Source organism: Salvelinus fontinalis, chromosome 40 (assembly GCF_029448725.1).
Source record: "Salvelinus fontinalis isolate EN_2023a chromosome 40, ASM2944872v1, whole genome shotgun sequence".
NCBI classification, from domain to species: domain Eukaryota; kingdom Metazoa; phylum Chordata; class Actinopteri; order Salmoniformes; family Salmonidae; genus Salvelinus; species Salvelinus fontinalis.
Window position 1 is genome coordinate 12,539,839 of NC_074704.1, and position 18,585 is coordinate 12,558,423.

Sequence of the window (18,585 nt, forward strand, 5' to 3'; positions counted from 1 at the left end):
TCTAGGAAGGAGTCTGTGTCACCGAAGAGTCTCTCTCTGGATAAGAGGAAGAAAGAGATTAAGAAATAGGTGAAGATGGGGTTGATGTCAGGGCTCTGTGCAGGTCAGTCAAGTTCTTCCACACCGATCTCGAAACACCATTCCTCTTTGGACCTCGCTTTGTTCACAGAGGCATTGTCATGCTGAAACAGGAAAGGGCCTTCACCAACCTGTTGCCAAGCACAGAATCGTCTAGATTGTCATTGTATGCTGTAGAGTTAAGATTTCCCTTCACTGGAACTAAGGGGCCCGAACCATGAAAAACAGCCCCAGACCATTACATCCACCACCACCCAAAAATATATTCTCCCTGCTTAACGTCAAGAAGGAGTCAAATCCCATAGATTATACCTGGCAAATGTTAAACCCTTCATTTAAACGTGACCTAGGACACAGACAGACAGACAGACAGACAGGCAGACAGACAGACAGACAGACAGACAGACAGACAGACAGGCAGACAGGCAGACAGACAGACAGACAGACAGACAGACAGACAGACAGACAAAAACAGTTTTGTATCACAAGCTAAGTCCGATTTGTTTGAGTACATTTCTATCCAATCACCAAGCCTGTTAGAATAGAACAGTTGCCGGAGTTTATGAAACTTTGTGGTTAACTGCAAAGAACAGGAAGTAGTCTACCCTACCTCACCCTGAACGTGAAACAGACAAACGAAAGTAGGAGGAAGAGAGAGCGCCATTGTAGACGGGACGACAAGACAACTTACATACGGTAAAGGTCGTCTTTTTAGGGATTCAAAGCTCTATATGACCGTTATATTGATACGTGATACATCCTACCCATGTTGTCCATGTTGTACATTTGTCTTTTACCTTTTCTGTTTATGTGTTGAGATTTAAATAATTGTCTGCTTTGCTGCACGGTGTCTCTCTCTTATCGTGGTCAGGTCGTTATTGTAAAAGAAAATGTATAAACTGGGTGGTTCGAGCTCTGAATGCTGATTGGCTGATATCCGTGGTATATTTAAGCAATAAGGCACCTCGGGGGTTGTGATATATATATATATATATATATATATACCAGGTTAAACAATCAATATACTACGGCATCTTTCTGTAAGTCAACTATGTATCCTTTGTGTATCCTACATGTTTATGATGACAATTCTAGCCTTTTGTGGTTGTGGCATAGGACTACAATACTGATACCGAATTGAGAATGTTCTGAGGGCAAAAGGGAGTGCAACTCAATATTAGGAAGGTGTTCTGGGGGCAAAAGGGAGTGCAACTCAATATTAGGAAGGTGTTCTGGGGGCAAAAGGGGGTGCAACTCAATATCAGGAAGGTGTTCAGTGAATATTGTCTGTTCTCTCTCTGCCTCTGGCTCTCTCAGGGGAAGGGAACTGACTTTCTGATATCATGGATGAGACTCCTCAGTCACTCATTCCAGCCCAGGACTCTGGTCCACAGTCCTCCATTACGGTTCAGCCTACCCCTCCACAGTCCTCCATTACGGCTCAGCCTACCCCTCCACCGTCCTCCATTACGGCTCAGCCTACCCCTCCACCGTCCTCCATTACGGCTCAGCCTACCCCTCCACCGTCCTCCATTACGGCTCAGCCTACCCCTCCACAGTCCTCCATTACGGCTCAACCTGCTCCTCCACCGTCCTCCATTACGGCTCAGCCTACCCCTCCACAGTCCTCCATTACGGCTCAACCTGCCCATCCACCGTCCTCCATTATGGCTCAACCTGCTCATCCACCGTCCTCCATTACGGCTCAACCTGCTCATCCACCGTCCTCCATTATGGCTCAACCTGCCCATCCACCGTCCTCCATTATTGCTCAACCTGCTCATCCACCGTCCTCCATTATGGCTCAATCTGCTCATCCACAGTCCTCCATTACGGCTCAACCTGCCCATCCACCGTCCTCCATTATGGCTCAACCTGCCCATCCACAGTCCTCCATTACGGCTCAGCCTGCCCATCCACCGTCCTCCATTACGGCTCAACCTGCCCATCCACCGTCCTCCATTACGGCTCAGCCTGCCCCTCCTCAGACCTCCATTATGGCTCAGGGTGGTTCTGTTGTCGTTGCACCCCAGCTTGTTGGCTGCATTGTTGCAGGTTCAGTTTATCAACACATCAGTGTTACTATCCCTTCACATGGTGCTGGTAAGACAATTCTTTATTGTTATTTTTGTAGCTCAACAAAAACAAGACCAATTATTACAGAAATGTTTATTAGTTAATATGCAGTGTCCCTGTCAAATAATACAATACAATTAAGCTAATATGTTGTGTTCTGAAAGGGTACGACAGTTGAACTAAATTCATGAGGTATTTGTATGTTGTATTCTTCAAGAATCAATGGGTATACAGGAAATAATACATTTTAAAGTCCAAAAATTGATGTACCAATTGTAGACTAACACACAAGGTACGCCCATGCAGGAAATTGGACTTTGAAACTAGTAACTGAAGCTATTGTGTTCGTTAAGTTACTGAATACTGCAGATTAAAATACTGAAGTAAAGACACTTTATACATCCAACTACACTATCAATTTTCTTTCCTCATTAGATGAAGAGCTGCCAAAAGTCAAGGACAAACACAAGTCCAACATGAAGAAGAAGTTTGGGAGCATCTTTGAGGGGCTTGGAAAACGGGGAAACACAACATTGCTTGACAAGATCTACACAGAGCTCTACATCACAGCTGGGGAGAGTGAAGGGGTTAATAAAGAGCATGAGGTATGGCAGATTGAAGATACGGCTCGGACCAAAGCATTTCAAGACGATGCAATCAACTGCAATGACATCTTTAGATCTTTAGACCCGAAGACAGAGGAACATAATGACAAATCCCAATCCAAACAAGAGGTACCCATCAGAACTGTGCTGACAAATGGCATCGCTGGCATCGGAAAAACAGTCTCAGTGCAGAAGTTCATCCTTGACTGGGCAGAAGGAATAGCCAATCAGGATGTAGATTTTGTCTTCGCACTTCCATTTAGGGACTTGAATTTGATCAAAGATGACTGCAATCTCTTGAAACTCCTGAGTGACTTCCACCCTGAACTAACAGATATGCAGGACGCAAAGAAGGTGGTCGACGGTAAAGTTGTATTCATCTTTGATGGCCTCGATGAAAGCCAACTTCCACTGGGTTTCCATAACAACAAGAGGTTGTCTAATGTAACCGAGAAAACATCAGTGGACATGCTGCTGACAAACCTCATCAAGGGGAATATGCTTCCTGAAGCTCTCCTCTGGATAACCTCCCGACCAGCAGCAGTTGATAAGATACCCTCTGACTGTTTTGACCGTGTCACTGAAGTTCGAGGATTCAACGACCCACAGAAAGAAGAATACTTCAAGAAGAGATTCAGTGATGATGAGAACCTGGCCAGCAAAATCATCTCCCACATAAAGACATCAAGAAGCCTCCACATCATGTGCCACATACCGTTCTTCTGTTGGATTACTGCCATGGTTTTTGGGAAAATGTTGAGCAAAAATGACCATGGAAAAGTCCCTCTGACTGAGATTTACATTCGCTTCCTACTCACTCTGACAAACATGAAGAACAAGAAATATAATGGGAAAAACGAACCAGATCCTCGTAATCTGTCAGAGCCTGACGTACAGATCATTCTGAAACTTGGAAAACTAGCCTTCCAAAACCTGGCAAAGAGCAATTTGGTGTTTTCTGAAGACTATTTGAGAGAGTGTGGCATTGATGTCAATGAAGCCTTCTTACTCTCAGGGATGTGCACAGAGATCTTCAGAGAGGAGGACTCTATGTTTCAAGCAAAGATGTACAGCTTTGTGCATCTCACCATTCAAGAGTTCTTTGCAGCACTCTATGTTGCTTTCTCATATGCCAGTGAAAATGTCAACCCATTTTGTTTAAGAGACTACCAAGAGCTACCAAGAAAAAATTACAGTGTTTCTGGAGACACATATTTTGGAGACGGGGATGATGACTACAGGGATGATGACAACAGGGATGATGACTACAGGGATAATGACTGCAGGGAGGATGACTGCAGGGAGGATGACTGCAGGGAGGATGACTGCAGGGATAATGACTGCAGGGAGGATGACTGCAGGGAGGATGACTTCAGGGAGGATGACTTCAGGGAGGATGACTTAAGGGAGGATGACTTAAGGGAGGATGACTTCAGGGATGCTGACTGCAGGGATGATGACTACAGGGATGCTGACTTCAGGGATGCTGACTTCAGGGATGCTGACTGCAGGGATGATGACTACAGGGATGCTGACTTCAGGGATGCTGACTTCGGGGATGCTGACTTCGGGGGTTATGACTTCGGGGATGCTGACTTCAGGGATGATGACTGAAGGGAGGATGACTTAAGGGATGATGACTTAAGGGATAATGACTGCAGGGATAATGACTTCAGGGATGATGACTTCAGGGATTATGACTGAAGGGAGGATGACTGAAGGGATGATGACTGAAGGGAGGATGACTGCAGGGATGATGACTGCAGGGATGATGACTGCAGGGATGATGACTACAGGGAGGATGACTTCAGGGATGCTGACTGCAGGGAGGATGACTGCAGGGAGGATGACTGAAGGGAGGATGACTGAAGGGAGGATGACTGCAGGGAGGATGACTTAAGGGATGATGACTACAGGGATGATGACTGCAGGGAGGATGACTTCAGGGATGATGACTTCAGGGATGATGACTGCTGGGATGATGACTACAGGGATGATGACTGCAGGGATGATGACTGCAGGGATGATGACTTCAGGGATGATGACTGCAGGGATGATGACTGCAGGGATGATGACTGAAGGGATGATGACTACTGGGATGATGACTGCAGGGATGATGACTGAAGGGATGATGACTTCAGGGATGATGACTTCAGGGATGATGACTGCTGGGATGATGACTACAGGGATGATGACTGCAGGGATGATGACTGCAGGGATGATGACTGCAGGGATGATGACTTCAGGGATGATGACTGCAGGGATGATGACTGCAGGGATGATGACTGAAGGGATGATGACTACTGGGATGATGACTGCAGGGACGATGACTGCAGGGATGATGGCTACAGTGATGAGGGCTACAGGGATGATAGCTGGAGCGAGGATGAAGACTACAGGCCACAACACAGAGGTTCTCAGCAGCTACAGAAAACATTGCATGACTTGCATAGGAGTGCGGTGGATGAATCTTTGAACAGCGAGACCGGTCACCTAGACCTCTTCCTCCGCTTCCTTCTGGGCATCTCACTGGAGTCCAATCAGATACTCTTGAAAAGCCTAAAGCTCCAGACGGAGGGAGACACAGAGAGCATCCAGAAGACCATCCAGTACATCAAAGATAGACTTTCAGACAAAAAACAAAGACAATATCCCTCCCCAGAGAGGTGCATCAATCTCTTTCTCTGTTTGATTGAGTTGAACGATACCTTGTTTGTGAATTAAATTAACCTCTTAATAAATGGATCACTAGTCACCTTCAATAATGCCACATTAATAATGTTTACGTATCTTACATTACTCATATCACATGTATGTACTGTATTTTATACCATTTACTGCACCTTGCCTATGCTAATCGGCCATCACTCATCCATATACTTATATGTACATATTCTCTTTCACCCCTTTAGATTTGTGTGTATTAGGTAGTTGTTGGGGAATTGTTAGATTACTTGTATTAGGTAGTTGATGGGGAATTGTTAGATTACCTGTTAGATATTATTGCACTGTCGGAACTAGAAGCACAAGCATTTCGCTACACTCGCATTAACATCTGCTAACCATGTGTATGTGAGCAATAAAATTGGATTTGATTTGATTTGAAATTTGATTTGGTACGGCTAAGAAAGAGAAAAACACTCTCAGGCTCATCGACTGTAGTCAGTGCAAGAGGGCCAACTGACAAATACGGCTGTGTAAGATGGCAGCCTGACTTTCCCACAGAAGAAACGGAAGAAACTTTGGAGGCAAAGCGTAAGGAAATGGAGCAGCGTTATTCCAGAGAAGGACCAGCAGGAGGTGACAGAGGACAACTCTCGCAGCTCATGCAAGCAACATTTTACTTACAGCGCTGTGCCATCAACGCTAGTCCAGCATTTAAGAAATTTAAGTTTAAGTTTATTTAATATTTAATTTAAGCCGAGCTGAGGAGTAAGTGGCCATACCTTTTCACACAGAAGGAACTCTACAACCACTTCAAGTTACTGGCAGTGGTCTCAATCCTGGGAAAAATGGATGCAACGATGGCGAGAAAAATAAAAGATTTATCATCCAATACTTCCGCTACAAACCAACAAATGAAGAGGTTCATCCTGTCAAGTGTCGGGGTAGGTTCCTTGTCAATCATTGGCTTATTGGTGAAATCAGCAGTCAGACAAAATCTTCTTTAAGTCAATCAAACCTTTTTTAATGCAACTGCAGACAGAAATGAACAGTGGAAACACAGCATGTATGTTTCAGAGTAAGTTCTGCGACCAAGCAGAGGGCACAGCTGATTATATACATGTGATCACTCCCTGGTGGTGTGATCACCTACATCAATGTATATGTCCAATGAGTTGAGGTTACCTTAATGCAGATACCTAGAAGAGTAGCTTCTCTAAATTCTAAGTATCATCAGCATGTTCCACTGTCGCACGAGATCAAAGTGGCCAACCTAGACAGTGTTTACTTCTCAGCTCTTTACCTAGTTCCAGTTTGTCTCTCGCCTAGCCTGCAGGCACGTTCTTGCAACAGCTAGGGTGTAACCGCAATGACTAATATGGCTACAGTTGAAGTCTGAAGTTTACATACACCTTAGCCAAATACATTTAAACTCAGTTTTTTACAATTCCTGACATTTAATCCTAATAAAAATCCCCTGTCTTAGGTCAGTTAGGATCACCACTTTATTTTAAGAATGTGAAATGTCAGAATAACAGTGGAATGGACACATTGTCGAGGAAGTAATGCTACTTGGGATGTTTGGAAATGTCTGGCATTTACTCAACTTGAGTAGGCAACACTTATTAAAGCTTGAGTATGTCGTTTTGGGAAGGGCATAATTAGAAATCTGTGGATAAGACAAAATATCCACCGAGATCTTTTCTAACCATAATCTCACATGATTAAAAAGTCCAACGACCCTTACCAATACTACGTACTCTGCATTTAACCTGGGAGTGAAGGTAATGACAAGCCTCCTAAGATAAGCCCAGGCAGACATGTCGCTCTGTTGAGAGTAGGACTACTACCCCTCTTAGTAGGAAACAAGATATAAATATATATATATACACAAAACTCTGTTGAGAGTAGGACTACTACCCCTCTTAGTAGGAAACAAGATATAAATATATACACTGCTCAAAAAAATAAAGGGAACACTTAAACAACACAATGTAACTCCAAGTCAATCACACTTCTGTGACATCAAACTGTCCACTTAGCAAGCAACACTGATTGACAATAAATTTCACATGCTGTTGTGCAAATGGAATAGACAAAAGGTGGAAATTATAGGCAATTAGCAAGACACCCCCAATAAAGGAGTGGTTCTGCAGTTGGTGACCACAGACCACTTCTCAGTTCCTATGCTTCCTGGCTGATGTTTTGGTGACTTTTGAATGCCTCAGTCCCTTGTTCCAGCTCAGGACTCCGGTCCCTCGTCCTCCATTACGGCTCATTACGGCTCTTGTTGGCTGCAATGTGAGGGGTTCAGTAACATTAATATCACTATGAGCTCAGGACTCCGGTCCCTCGTCCTCCATTACGGCTCAGGGGGGGGTTCAGTAACATTAATATCACTATGAGCTCAGGACTCCGGTCCCTTGTCCTCCATTACGGCTCAGGGGGGGGGGGGGGGGTTCAGTAACATTAATATCACTATGAGTTCAGGACTCCGGTCCCTCGTCCTCCATTACGGCTCGGGGGGGGGGGGGGGCGGGGGGTTCAGTAACATTAATATCACTATGATCTCAGGACTCCGGTCCCTCGTCCTCCATTACGGCTCGGGGGGGGGGGTTCAGTAACATTAATATCACTATGAGCTCAGGACTCCGGTCCCTCGTCCTCCATTACGGCTCGGGGGGGGGGGGTTCAGTAACATTAATATCACTATGAGCTCAGGACTCCGGTCCCTCGTCCTCCATTACGGCTCGGGGGGGGGTTCAGTAACATTAATATCACTATGAGCTCAGGACTCCGGTCCCTCGTCCTCCATTACGGCTCAGGGGGGGGTTCAGTAACATTAATATCACTATGAGCTCAGGACTCCGGTCCCTCGTCCTCCATTACGGCTCGGGGGGGGGGTTCAGTAACATTAATATCACTATGAGCTCAGGACTCCGGTCCCTCGTCCTCCATTACGGCTCAGGGGGGGGTTCAGTAACATTAATATCACTATGAGCTCAGGACTCCGGTCCCTCGTCCTCCATTACGGCTCAGGGGGGGGTTCAGTAACATTAATATCACTATGAGCTCAGGACTCCGGTCCCTCGTCCTCCATTACGGCTCGGGGGGGGGGGTTCAGTAACATTAATATCACTATGAGCTCAGGACTCCGGTCCCTCGTCCTCCATTACGGCTCGGGGGGGGGGGTTCAGTAACATTAATATCACTATGAGCTCAGGACTCCGGTCCCTCGTCCTCCATTACGGCTCGGGGGGGGGGGTTCAGTAACATTAATATCACTATGAGCTCAGGACTCCGGTCCCTCGTCCTCCATTACGGCTCGGGGGGGGGGGGGGTTCAGTAACATTAATATCACTATGAGCTCAGGACTCCGGTCCCTCGTCCTCCATTACGGCTCGGGGGGGGGGGGGTTCAGTAACATCAATATCACTATGAGCTCAGGACTCCGGTCCCTCGTCCTCCATTACGGCTCAGGGGGAGGGGGGTTCAGTAACATTAATATCACTATGAGCTCAGGACTCCGGTCCCTCGTCCTCCATTACGGCTCAGGGGGGGGGGGGGGGGGGGGGTTCAGTAACATAAATATCACTATGAGCTCAGGACTCCGGTCCCTCGTCCTCCATTACGGCTCGGGGGGGGGGAGGGTTCAGTAACATTAATATCACTATGAGCTCAGGACTCCGGTCCCTCGTCCTCCATTACGGCTCGGGGGGGGGGGGGGGGGGGTTCAGTAACATTAATATCACTATGAACTCAGGACTCCGGTCCCTCGTCCTCCATTACGGCTCGGGGGGGGGGGGGGGGGGGGGGTTCAGTAACATTAATATCACTATGAGCTCAGGACTCCGGTCCCTCGTCCTCCATTACGGCTCGGGGGGGGGGTTCAGTAACATTAATATCACTATGAGCTCAGGACTCCGGTCCCTCGTCCTCCATTACGGCTCGGGACGGGGGGTTCAGGGACATTAATATCACTATGAGCTCAGGACTCCGGTCCCTCGTCCTCCATTACGGCTCGGGGGGGGTTCAGGAACATTAATATCACTATGAGCTCAGGACTCCGGTCCCTCGTCCTCCATTACGGCTCGGGGGGGGGGGGTTCAGTAACATTAATATCACTATGAGCTCAGGACTCCGGTCCCTCGTCCTCCATTACGGCTCAGGGGGGGGGTTCAGTAACATTAATATCACTATGAGCTCAGGACTCCGGTCCCTCGTCCTCCATTATGGCTCAGGGGGGGGGGGTTCAGTAACATTAATATCACTATGAGCTCAGGACTCCGGTCCCTCGTCCTCCATTACGGCTCGGGGGGGGGGTTCAGTAACATTAATATCACTATGAGCTCAGGACTCCGGTCCCTCGTCCTCCATTACGGCTCAGGGGGGGGGGTTCAGTAACATTAATATCACTATGAGCTCAGAACTCCGGTCCCTCGTCCTCCATTACGGCTCAGGGGGGGGGGGGGTTCAGTAACATTAATATCACTATGAGCTCAGGACTCCGGTCCCTCGTCCTCCATTACGGCTCAGGGGGGGTTCAGTAACATTAATATCACTATGAGCTCAGGACTCCGGTCCCTCGTCCTCCATTACGGCTCGGGGGGGGGGGGGGGGTTCAGTAACATTAATATCACTATGAGCTCAGGACTCCGGTCCCTCGTCCTCCATTACGGCTCGGGGGGGGGTTCAGTAACATTAATATCACTATGAGCTCAGGACTCCGGGCCCTCGTCCTCCATTACGGCTCGGGGGGGGGGGGGGGGGGGGGTTCAGGAACATTAATATCACTATGAGCTCAGGACTCCGGTCCCTCGTCCTCCGTTACGGCTCGGGGGGGGGGGGGGGGGGGGGGGGGTTCAGGAACATTAATATCACTATGATCTCACATGCTGCTGCTGACATAAACTTTTTTTTACGAAGATAAATAGATATTTATTTTTATTAAGAGCTTGAGTATTTCCTCTCTCTACAGAGACAAGTCATCCAGCTACTGGTGAGTCACACAGAAATGTGTACATTCGCAAAAGAAATAGAGGACCAAATTGACTCAATTTCAGTGAATCAAACCTCTGTATTATTTGAAATGAACAGACACAGCATTGCTAAAATAACACAGAATTTTAATCTCCATTATAGTTCACTTTTCGTCTGCATTTTGCGACATTTAAAACACAGCGGTGGCCTAAACTTTATCCTATTTAAGGTGAATTTATTAAGCTAACATCGTGAATTGACCTTGCAAAGAAGTCACACATTTTAATCTTCAAATGATTATGTTACGTAGCAGCCTCTACATTGGGAGTACAAGGTTAAGTACTGTACAAAACAACCCATGATGAGTCAACCAGCATGAAGCACACATGGTTTGGTTTAGGCAATTTCATTCGTTTGGCATTTGGCAATGTGAAACCGACCAGACCAAATGAAAAAATATACAATGTAGCAAATAAACAAACTCTGATTAGAACTATGGCAAACTAACTTTGTGTGAAAACGCCCATAGTGACATATAACAGACACGAGAACGGAAAGCTTCAAGTTCCTCGGCGTACACATCACAAACAAACGGAAATGGTCCACCCACAGAGACAGTGTGGTGAAGAAAGCGCAACAGCGTCTCTTCAACCTCAGGAGGCTAAAGAAATTTGTCTTAACATCTAAAACTCTCACAAACTTTTCCAGATGCACATTTCAGAGCATCCTGTCGGGCTGTATCACTGCCTGGTACGACAACTACACCGCCCACAACCACAGAGCTCTCCAGAGGGTGGGGCGGTCTGCCCAACGCATTACTGGGGCAAACCCCCCCCCCCCTCCTGGACACCTACAGCACCCGATGCCATAGGAAGGCCAAAAAGATCATCAAGGACATCAACCACCCGAGCCACTGCCTGTTCACCCCACTATCATCCAGAAGGCGAGGTCAGTACAGGTGCGTCAAAGCTGGGACCGAGAGACTGAAAAACAGGTTCTATCTGAAGGCCATCAGACTGTTAAACAGCCATCTACAGCACTTTAATAATGTCTCCGTATCTGGCATTACTCATCTCATATGTGTAAACTGTACTCTATACTATTCTACGGTATCTTAGTCACTTTAATTGTGTGTAAATATTGCATCACCCATCTCATATGTATAAACTATTTTCTATACTATACCACCGTATCTTAGTCCAATGCCGCTCTGACATAGGTATATTCTTAATCCATTCCTTACTTAGATTTACGTGTATTTTGGGTATATGTTGTGAACCTGTTAGATATTACTTGTTAGATATTACTGCACTGTCGGAGCTAGAAGCACAAGCATTTCGCTACACCCGCAATAACATCTGCTAACCACGTATATGTGACCAATACATTTGATTTGATTTGTACAGATTATTCTGAAGCTTGGAAAAGTAGCCTTCCAAAACTTGGAAAAGAGCAATCTGGTGTTTTCTGAAGACGATCTGATAGGGTGTGGCATTGATGTCAAAGAAGCCTTCTTGCTCTCAGGGATGTGCACAGAGATCTTCAGAGAGGAGGACCCTATGTTTAGAACAAAAACATACAGCTGTGTGCATCTCCCCGTTCAAGAGTTCTTCGCTGCACTCTACGTGTCCTGCGTTTATGTAAGTGAAAATGTCAACCTCGTTCATTTCAAGACATACAAGGTTACCGGTTCCTCTTGATGAGGAACACATCTTCCCTCAACCTGAAGCTTCTCAGAGAACATTGTTTGACTTGCAGAGGAGTGCTGTGGACGAAGTGTTGAAGAGCGAGACCGGTCACCTAGACCTCTTCCTCTGTTTTCTTCTGGGCGTCTCACTGGAGACCAATCAGATCCTCTTGAAAAGCCTTGAGCTCCAGACGGAGGGAGACACAGAGAGCATCCAGAAGACCATCCAGTACATCAAGGATAAGCTCTCACCTGGCAACCATGGCAACCAGGTTTTTATAGTCTTTTTGAAGCAGTACTCCTCGGAGCAGTGTTTCAATCTCCTTCTCTGTTTGATGGAGTTGAACAATAACTCGCCGGTGGAGGAAATTCAAAGTCGGACTGAGAGGAAGTTGACCCCTGGTCAGTGTTCAGCGCTGGCCTACATGCTTCTGATGTCAGAGGAGGTGCTGGGTGAATTTAACATGAGAAAATACAGTACAACACTAGAGGGTGGTAGGAGACTGGTCCCGGTAGGTAGACACTGCAGGAAGGCTATGGAAGTTCAGGGTGAATTTAACCTGAGAAAATACAGCACAACACTAGAGGGTGGTAGAAGACTGGTCCCAGTAGGTAGACACTGCAGGAAGGCTATGGAAGTTCAGGGTGAATTTAACATGAGAAAATACAGCACAACACTAGAGGGTGGTAGGAGACTGGACCCGGTAGGTAGACACTGCAGGAAGGCTATGGAAGTTCAGGGTGAATTTAACCTGAGAAAATACAGCACAACACTAGAGGGTGGTAGAAGACTGGTCCCAGTAGGTAGACACTGCAGGAAGGCTATGGAAGTTCAGGGTGAATTTAACATGAGAAAATACAGCACAACACTAGAGGGTGGTAGGAGACTGGTCCCAGTAGCTAGACACTGCAGGAAGTTGGAAGTTCAGATGTTATTTATCATCGGTTTGCTTTGCAAGTATTTGTAGAATTCCATGATTACATACAAACCAAGTCCAGGCCAGAAATGATTATAAGTCCTTAACAGAGGACAACAGATCATTCCATAATGGCCAGATTCACTAAGGTTTGCGGGGGACAACTAGTGTTAAAATTTAAAATGACACGCAAGTGCCTATTATGCTGTTATTAATGTGATATTTCTTATAAGGATTATTAAAAGCAGTTACACAATAAAACAGATATTAGTTGCACATACATTTCTTAAAATCCAATTTGACTACAGGAGATCCACCTGTCACAACAGTAGCAGATAGCCAGCTAACCTACGTGGCAAGATAGCTAGCTTCATCAAGCATAAAAAGTTATACTTAATTAAACATCTAGTTTTGTCTTCCTCTCCTCAGAGGACTGCTCCCTCACTCCTCAGAGGACTGCTATGATACGTTAGGCTCATCTCTGACGTCGGAGAAGAGCCATCTGACAGAGCTGGACCTCAGCTACAACAAACTGACAAACACCGGGGTGGAGAGGATCTCCACTGGGCTTATGAGTCCACACTGTAAACTGAAGATACTGATGTGGGATATTTATCACAACAAGTGTTTTGAGTAATGCCAATCCATACAGCCCCTTTAATTCCATATTCTCTCACGCCAGACTTGTCCGTTGTGAGGTCACTTCCTGTGGAAGTCTGTCCCTTGCTCTAGCAGCCTCCCAGCTGGAGGAACTGCATCTGAGCTGCAACACCCTGGGAGACATGGGACAGAAGCGTCTCTCTGCTGGACTGGAGGATCCACACTGTCAGATACAGAAACTGGGGAGACATGGGACTGAAGCGTCTCTCTGCTGGACTGGAGGATCCACACTGTCAGATACAGAAACTGGGGAGACATGGGACAGAAGCGTCTCTCTGCTGGACTGGAGCATCCACACTGTCAGATACAGAAACTGGGGAGACATGGGACAGGAGCGTCTCTCTGCTGGACTGGAGCATCCACACTGTCAGATACAGAAACTGGGGAGACATGGGACTGAAGCGTCTCTCTGCTGGACTGGAGCATCCACACTGTCAGATACAGAAACTGGGGAGACATGGGACTGAAGCGTCTCTCTGCTGGACTGGAGGATCCACACTGTCAGATACAGAAACTGGGGAGACATGGGACTGAAGCGTCTCTCTGCTGGACTGGAGCATCCACACTGTCAGATACAGAAACTGGGGAGACATGGGACAGGAGCGTCTCTCTGCTGGACTGGAGGATCCACACTGTCAGATACAGAAACTGGGGCGACATGGGACAGAAGCGTCTCTCTGCTGGACTGGAGGATCCACACTGTCAGATACAGAAACTGGGGAGACAAATTATGATAGTAAAACGCTGTAAAAAAAAATATATATAAATAAAATAAATGTATGTGTGTGGTATACATAGTTTTATTTTATATTCTGTATTCTTTGTATGAATTTGTATGAATTTTCTCTCACTAACTCCATTCTACAACTCCCTCCCTCGTTCTTCTCTTAGACTGAGGCAGTGTAATCTATCTGAGTTATCCTGTGAGCCCCTGGCTTCTGTCCTGTGTTCAAACTCCACCCTGAGAGAGCTGGACCTGAGAGACAACGACTTGGGGGATTCAGGAGTGGAGCTCCTCTCTGCTGAACTGGGGGACCCTCGCTGTGCCTCGCAGGTTTTGGTGGTGAGAGTCTCACACAATGCTGTTGCAGTATAAATGTAATATTGAGTGCGAGTGTGTTGGAGTGTGTTTCACTCAATCCAATGCCAACTGCTTTCTGCAGGCTGTCTGGTTGTCTGGTCACAGAGGAAGGCTGTGCTTCTCTGGCCTCAGCTCTGGGGTCAAACCCCTCCCACCTGAGAGAACTGGACCTGAGCTTCAATCACCCAGGAGACTCTGGAGTGAAGCTGCTCTCTGATAGACTGAAGAAACTCATGTAAATGGAAAATGTTGATTCTGTTAACACCTCATTGCTCAATGGGCTTTCAAGACCCTATTGTATCTAGTGAAATCATCAAGGTAATCTCCACTGTAATCAGGTTCAATCGTTCCTACATGACAAGTTAGTGTAGGAGGAGGATCCAGATTGTAGACTGGAGGAAGTGAATTTCCCCACTTTGAATATCGCTGAACAGATGACAACAATGACTGCAAGAACTGTATGAACAGCACAATGAAGTCTGTCTGTCTCAGTCTCAGTCTCAGTCTCAGTCTCAGTCTCTGTCTCTGTCTCTGTCTCTGTCTGTCTGTCAGTCTGTCTGTCTGTCTGTCTGTCTCTCAGTCTCTGTCTGTCTGTCTGTCTCTCTCTCAGTCTCTCAGTCTGTCTCTCAGTCTGTCTCTCTCTCAGTCTGTCTCTCTCTCAGTCTCTGTCTCTCTCTCAGTCTCTGTCTCTCAGTCTGTCTCTCTCTCAGTCTCTGTCTGTCTGTCTGTCTGTCTGTCTGTCTGTCTGTCTGTCTGTCTGTCTGTCTGTCTGTCTGTCTGTGTCTGTCTGTCTGTCTGTCTGTCTGTCTGTCTGTCTGTCTGTCTGTCTGTCTCTGTCTGTCTCTCTCTCAGTCTCTCAGTCTGTCTCTCAGTCTGTCTCTCTCTCAGTCTCTGTCTGTCTGTCTGTCTGTCTGTCTGTCTGTCTGTCTGTCTCTCTCTCTCTCAGTCTCTGTCTGTCTGTCTGTCTCTCAGTCTGTCTCTCAGTCTGTCTCTCAGTCTGTCTCTCAGTCAGTCTGTCAGTCAGTCTGTCTCTCAGTCTGTCTCTCTCTCGCTCTCTCAGTCTCTTTCTCTCTCTCAGTCTCTCTCTCTCTCTCTCTGTCTGTCTGTCCGTCTCTCTCTCTCTCTGTCTGTCTCCGCCTGTCTGTCTGTTCTTCTGCCCCTCTCTGTCTCTCTCTCTCTCTGTCTGTCTGTCTGTTTCTCTCTGTCTGTCTCTCTGTCTCTCTGTCTCTCTGTCTCTCTGTCTCTCTGTCTGTCTGTCTGTCTGTCTGTTCTCCTGCCTCTCTGTCTCTCTCTCTCTCTCTCTGTCTCTCTCTGTCTGTCTCTGTCTGTCTCTGTCTGTCTCTGTCTGTCTCTGTCTGTCTCTGTCTGTCTCTGTCTGTCTCTGTCTGTCTCTCTCTGTCTCTCTCTCTCTCTGTCTCTGTCTGTCTGTCTGTCTGTTCTTCTGCCTCTCCTATAGTGTGGAACATGTTGGAGAAAACAGGATCAAAACCAGGCATGAGAAAATGTGAGTCTGAATACAAATCTGATATAGAAGAATGTGAATATGATGTACAGGAAACTGTCCGGCCCCAACATGTTATTGCACATTTGAATCACCATCAGTATGCAAAACATCTGACATAGATGACTACACCTTTGTTGTAGAGTTTCCTATGCTCATTCCTGTGTGGTTTTTCTGTAGATGCTTGTGAGCTCACCATGGATCCTGGTTGCATAGCCAACATAGCCAGCGTCTGAGGAGAACAAGAGATTAGAGTGGAGACAGATTCCAGGGATAGGCAACTACAACGACTTCAGCTACTCCCAGGATGTGTGCTGTTACCCAGGGCCTGTCTGGAGGCTGTTTATACTGGCAGGCTGAGGGGACCGGAGAGAACATCCTGTCTGGAGGCTGTTTATACTGGCAGGCTGAGGGGACCGGAGAGAACATCCTGTCTGGAGGCTGTTTATACTGGCAGGCTGAGGGGACCGGAGAGAACATCCTGTCTGGAGGCTGTTTATACTGGCAGGCTGAGGGGACCGGAGAGAACATCCTGTCTGGAGGCTGTTTATACTGGCAGGCTGAGGGGACCGGAGAGAACATCCTGTCTGGAGGCTGTTTATACTGGCAGGCTGAGGGGACCAGAGAGAACATCCTGTCTGGAGGCTGTTTATACTGGCAGGCTGAGGGGACCGGAGAGAACATCCTGTCTGGAGGCTGTTTATACTGGCAGGCTGAGGGGACCAGAGAGAACATCCTGTCTGGAGGCTGTTTATACTGGCAGGCTGAGGGGACCGGAGAGAACATCCTGTCTGGAGGCTGTTTATACTGGCAGGCTGAGGGGACCGGAGAGAACATCCTGTCTGGAGGCTGTTTATACTGGCAGGCTGAGGGGACCAGAGAGAACATCCTGTCTGGAGGCTGTTTATACTGGCAGGCTGAGGGGACCAGAGAGAACATCCTGTCTGGAGGCTGTTTATACTGGCAGGCTGAGGGGACCAGAGAGAACATCCTGTCTGGAGGCTGTTTATACTGGCAGGCTGAGGGGACCGGAGAGAACATCCTGTCTGGAGGCTGTTTATACTGGCAGGCTGAGGGGACCAGAGAGAACATCCTGTCTGGAGGCTGTTTATACTGGCAGGCTGAGGGGACCGGAGAGAACATCCTGTCTGGAGGCTGTTTATACTGGCAGGTTGAGGGGACCAGAGAGAACATCTTTTAATTATTATCTCTCCTTTTACGACGACAGCTGCAATTTTTCAAGCTAAATAAATAACATCCACCACAATGTGGCGACCATCCACACCCCACCTCTAAGTGTGTGGGGTGTTTCTGTCCGGCCCTCTGTCCTTCTACGGTGTCTCCCTCAGACATACTGACCCATCTGTACACGATACTCAACATGTTGTTGTTCACTGAGCCTAGATATACACCATTCAAGACTCCCAAAGTGGGAGAGTTTGGTTCTGTAACAAAACAAACCGCGTGATCCGATTCACAACCAGGGAGAGTTTGACTCTCTCAGAATACAAACCGCGTGATCCGATTCACAACCAGGGAGAGTTTGGTTCTGTCACAATACAAACCGCGTGATCCGATTCACAACCAGGGAGAGTTTGACTCTCTCAGAATACAAACCGCGTGATCCGATTCACAACCAGGGAGAGTTTGACTCTCTCAGAATACAAACCGCGTGATCCGATTCACAACCAGGGAGAGTTTGGTTCTGTCACAATACAAACCGCGTGATCCGATTCACAACCAGGGAGAGTTTGGTTCTCTCAGAATACAAACCGCGTGATCCGATTCACAACCAGGGAGAGTTTGGTTCTGTCACAATACAAACCGCGTGATCCGATTCACAACCAGGGAGAGTTTGGTTCTCTCAGAATACAAACCGCGTGATCCGATTCACAACCAGGGAGAGTTTGGTTCTGTCACAATACAAACCGCGTGATCCGATTCACAACCAGGGAGAGTTTGACTCTCTCAGAATACAAACCGCGTGATCCGATTCACAACCAGGGAGAGTTTGACTCTCTCAGAATACAAACCGCGTGATCCGATTCACAACCAGGGAGAGTTTGACTCTCTCAGAATACAAACCGCGTGATCCGATTCACAACCAGGGAGAGTTTGGTTCTCTCACAATACAAACCGCGTGATCCGATTCACAACCAGGGAGAGTTTGGTTCTCTCAGAATACAAACCGCGTGATCCGATTCACAACCAGGGAGAGTTTGGTTCTGTCACAATACAAACCGCGTGATCCGACTCACTATATTACCAAGTGCTAATCAGCAGGGCCTAGAGGCTTGGCCTAGGGGCTGGGCCTAGAGGCTGGGCCTAGAGGCTTG

The 18,585-nt window shown here is 47.2% G+C and overlaps 1 protein-coding gene across 2 annotated transcripts; it reads left to right on the plus strand.

The window, feature by feature from the left end:
- Positions 1-711: 711 nt before the first annotated feature.
- Positions 712-5,859, plus strand: LOC129839639 (NLR family CARD domain-containing protein 3-like). 2 transcript variants are annotated; one of them, XM_055907171.1, is made up of 4 exons: positions 712-774; positions 1,396-2,181; positions 2,590-5,686; positions 5,723-5,859. In XM_055907171.1, the coding sequence occupies exons 2-3, from the start codon at positions 1,422-1,424 to the stop codon at positions 4,371-4,373; spliced, it is 2,544 nt and encodes an 847-aa protein (XP_055763146.1). In that variant the 5' UTR covers positions 712-774; positions 1,396-1,421; the 3' UTR covers positions 4,374-5,686; positions 5,723-5,859. The 2 variants fall into 2 exon arrangements, with proteins under 2 accessions (XP_055763146.1, XP_055763147.1); XM_055907172.1 differs by lacking the exons at positions 712-774; positions 1,396-2,181 and having other exon boundaries at positions 2,507-5,686.
- The last annotated feature ends 12,726 nt before the right edge of the window (positions 5,860-18,585 follow it).

What these genes read in the sequence shown, in the direction of transcription:
- LOC129839639 (XM_055907171.1), top strand. Translation starts at nt 1,422, where the DNA reads ATGGATGAGACTCCTCAGTCACTCATTCCAGCCCAGGACTCTGGTCCA. An exon ending in TATCCCTTCACATGGTGCTG is followed by an intron (nt 2,182 to 2,589) that starts GTAAGACAATTC and finishes TTTCCTCATTAG; the next exon opens with ATGAAGAGCTGCCAAAAGTC.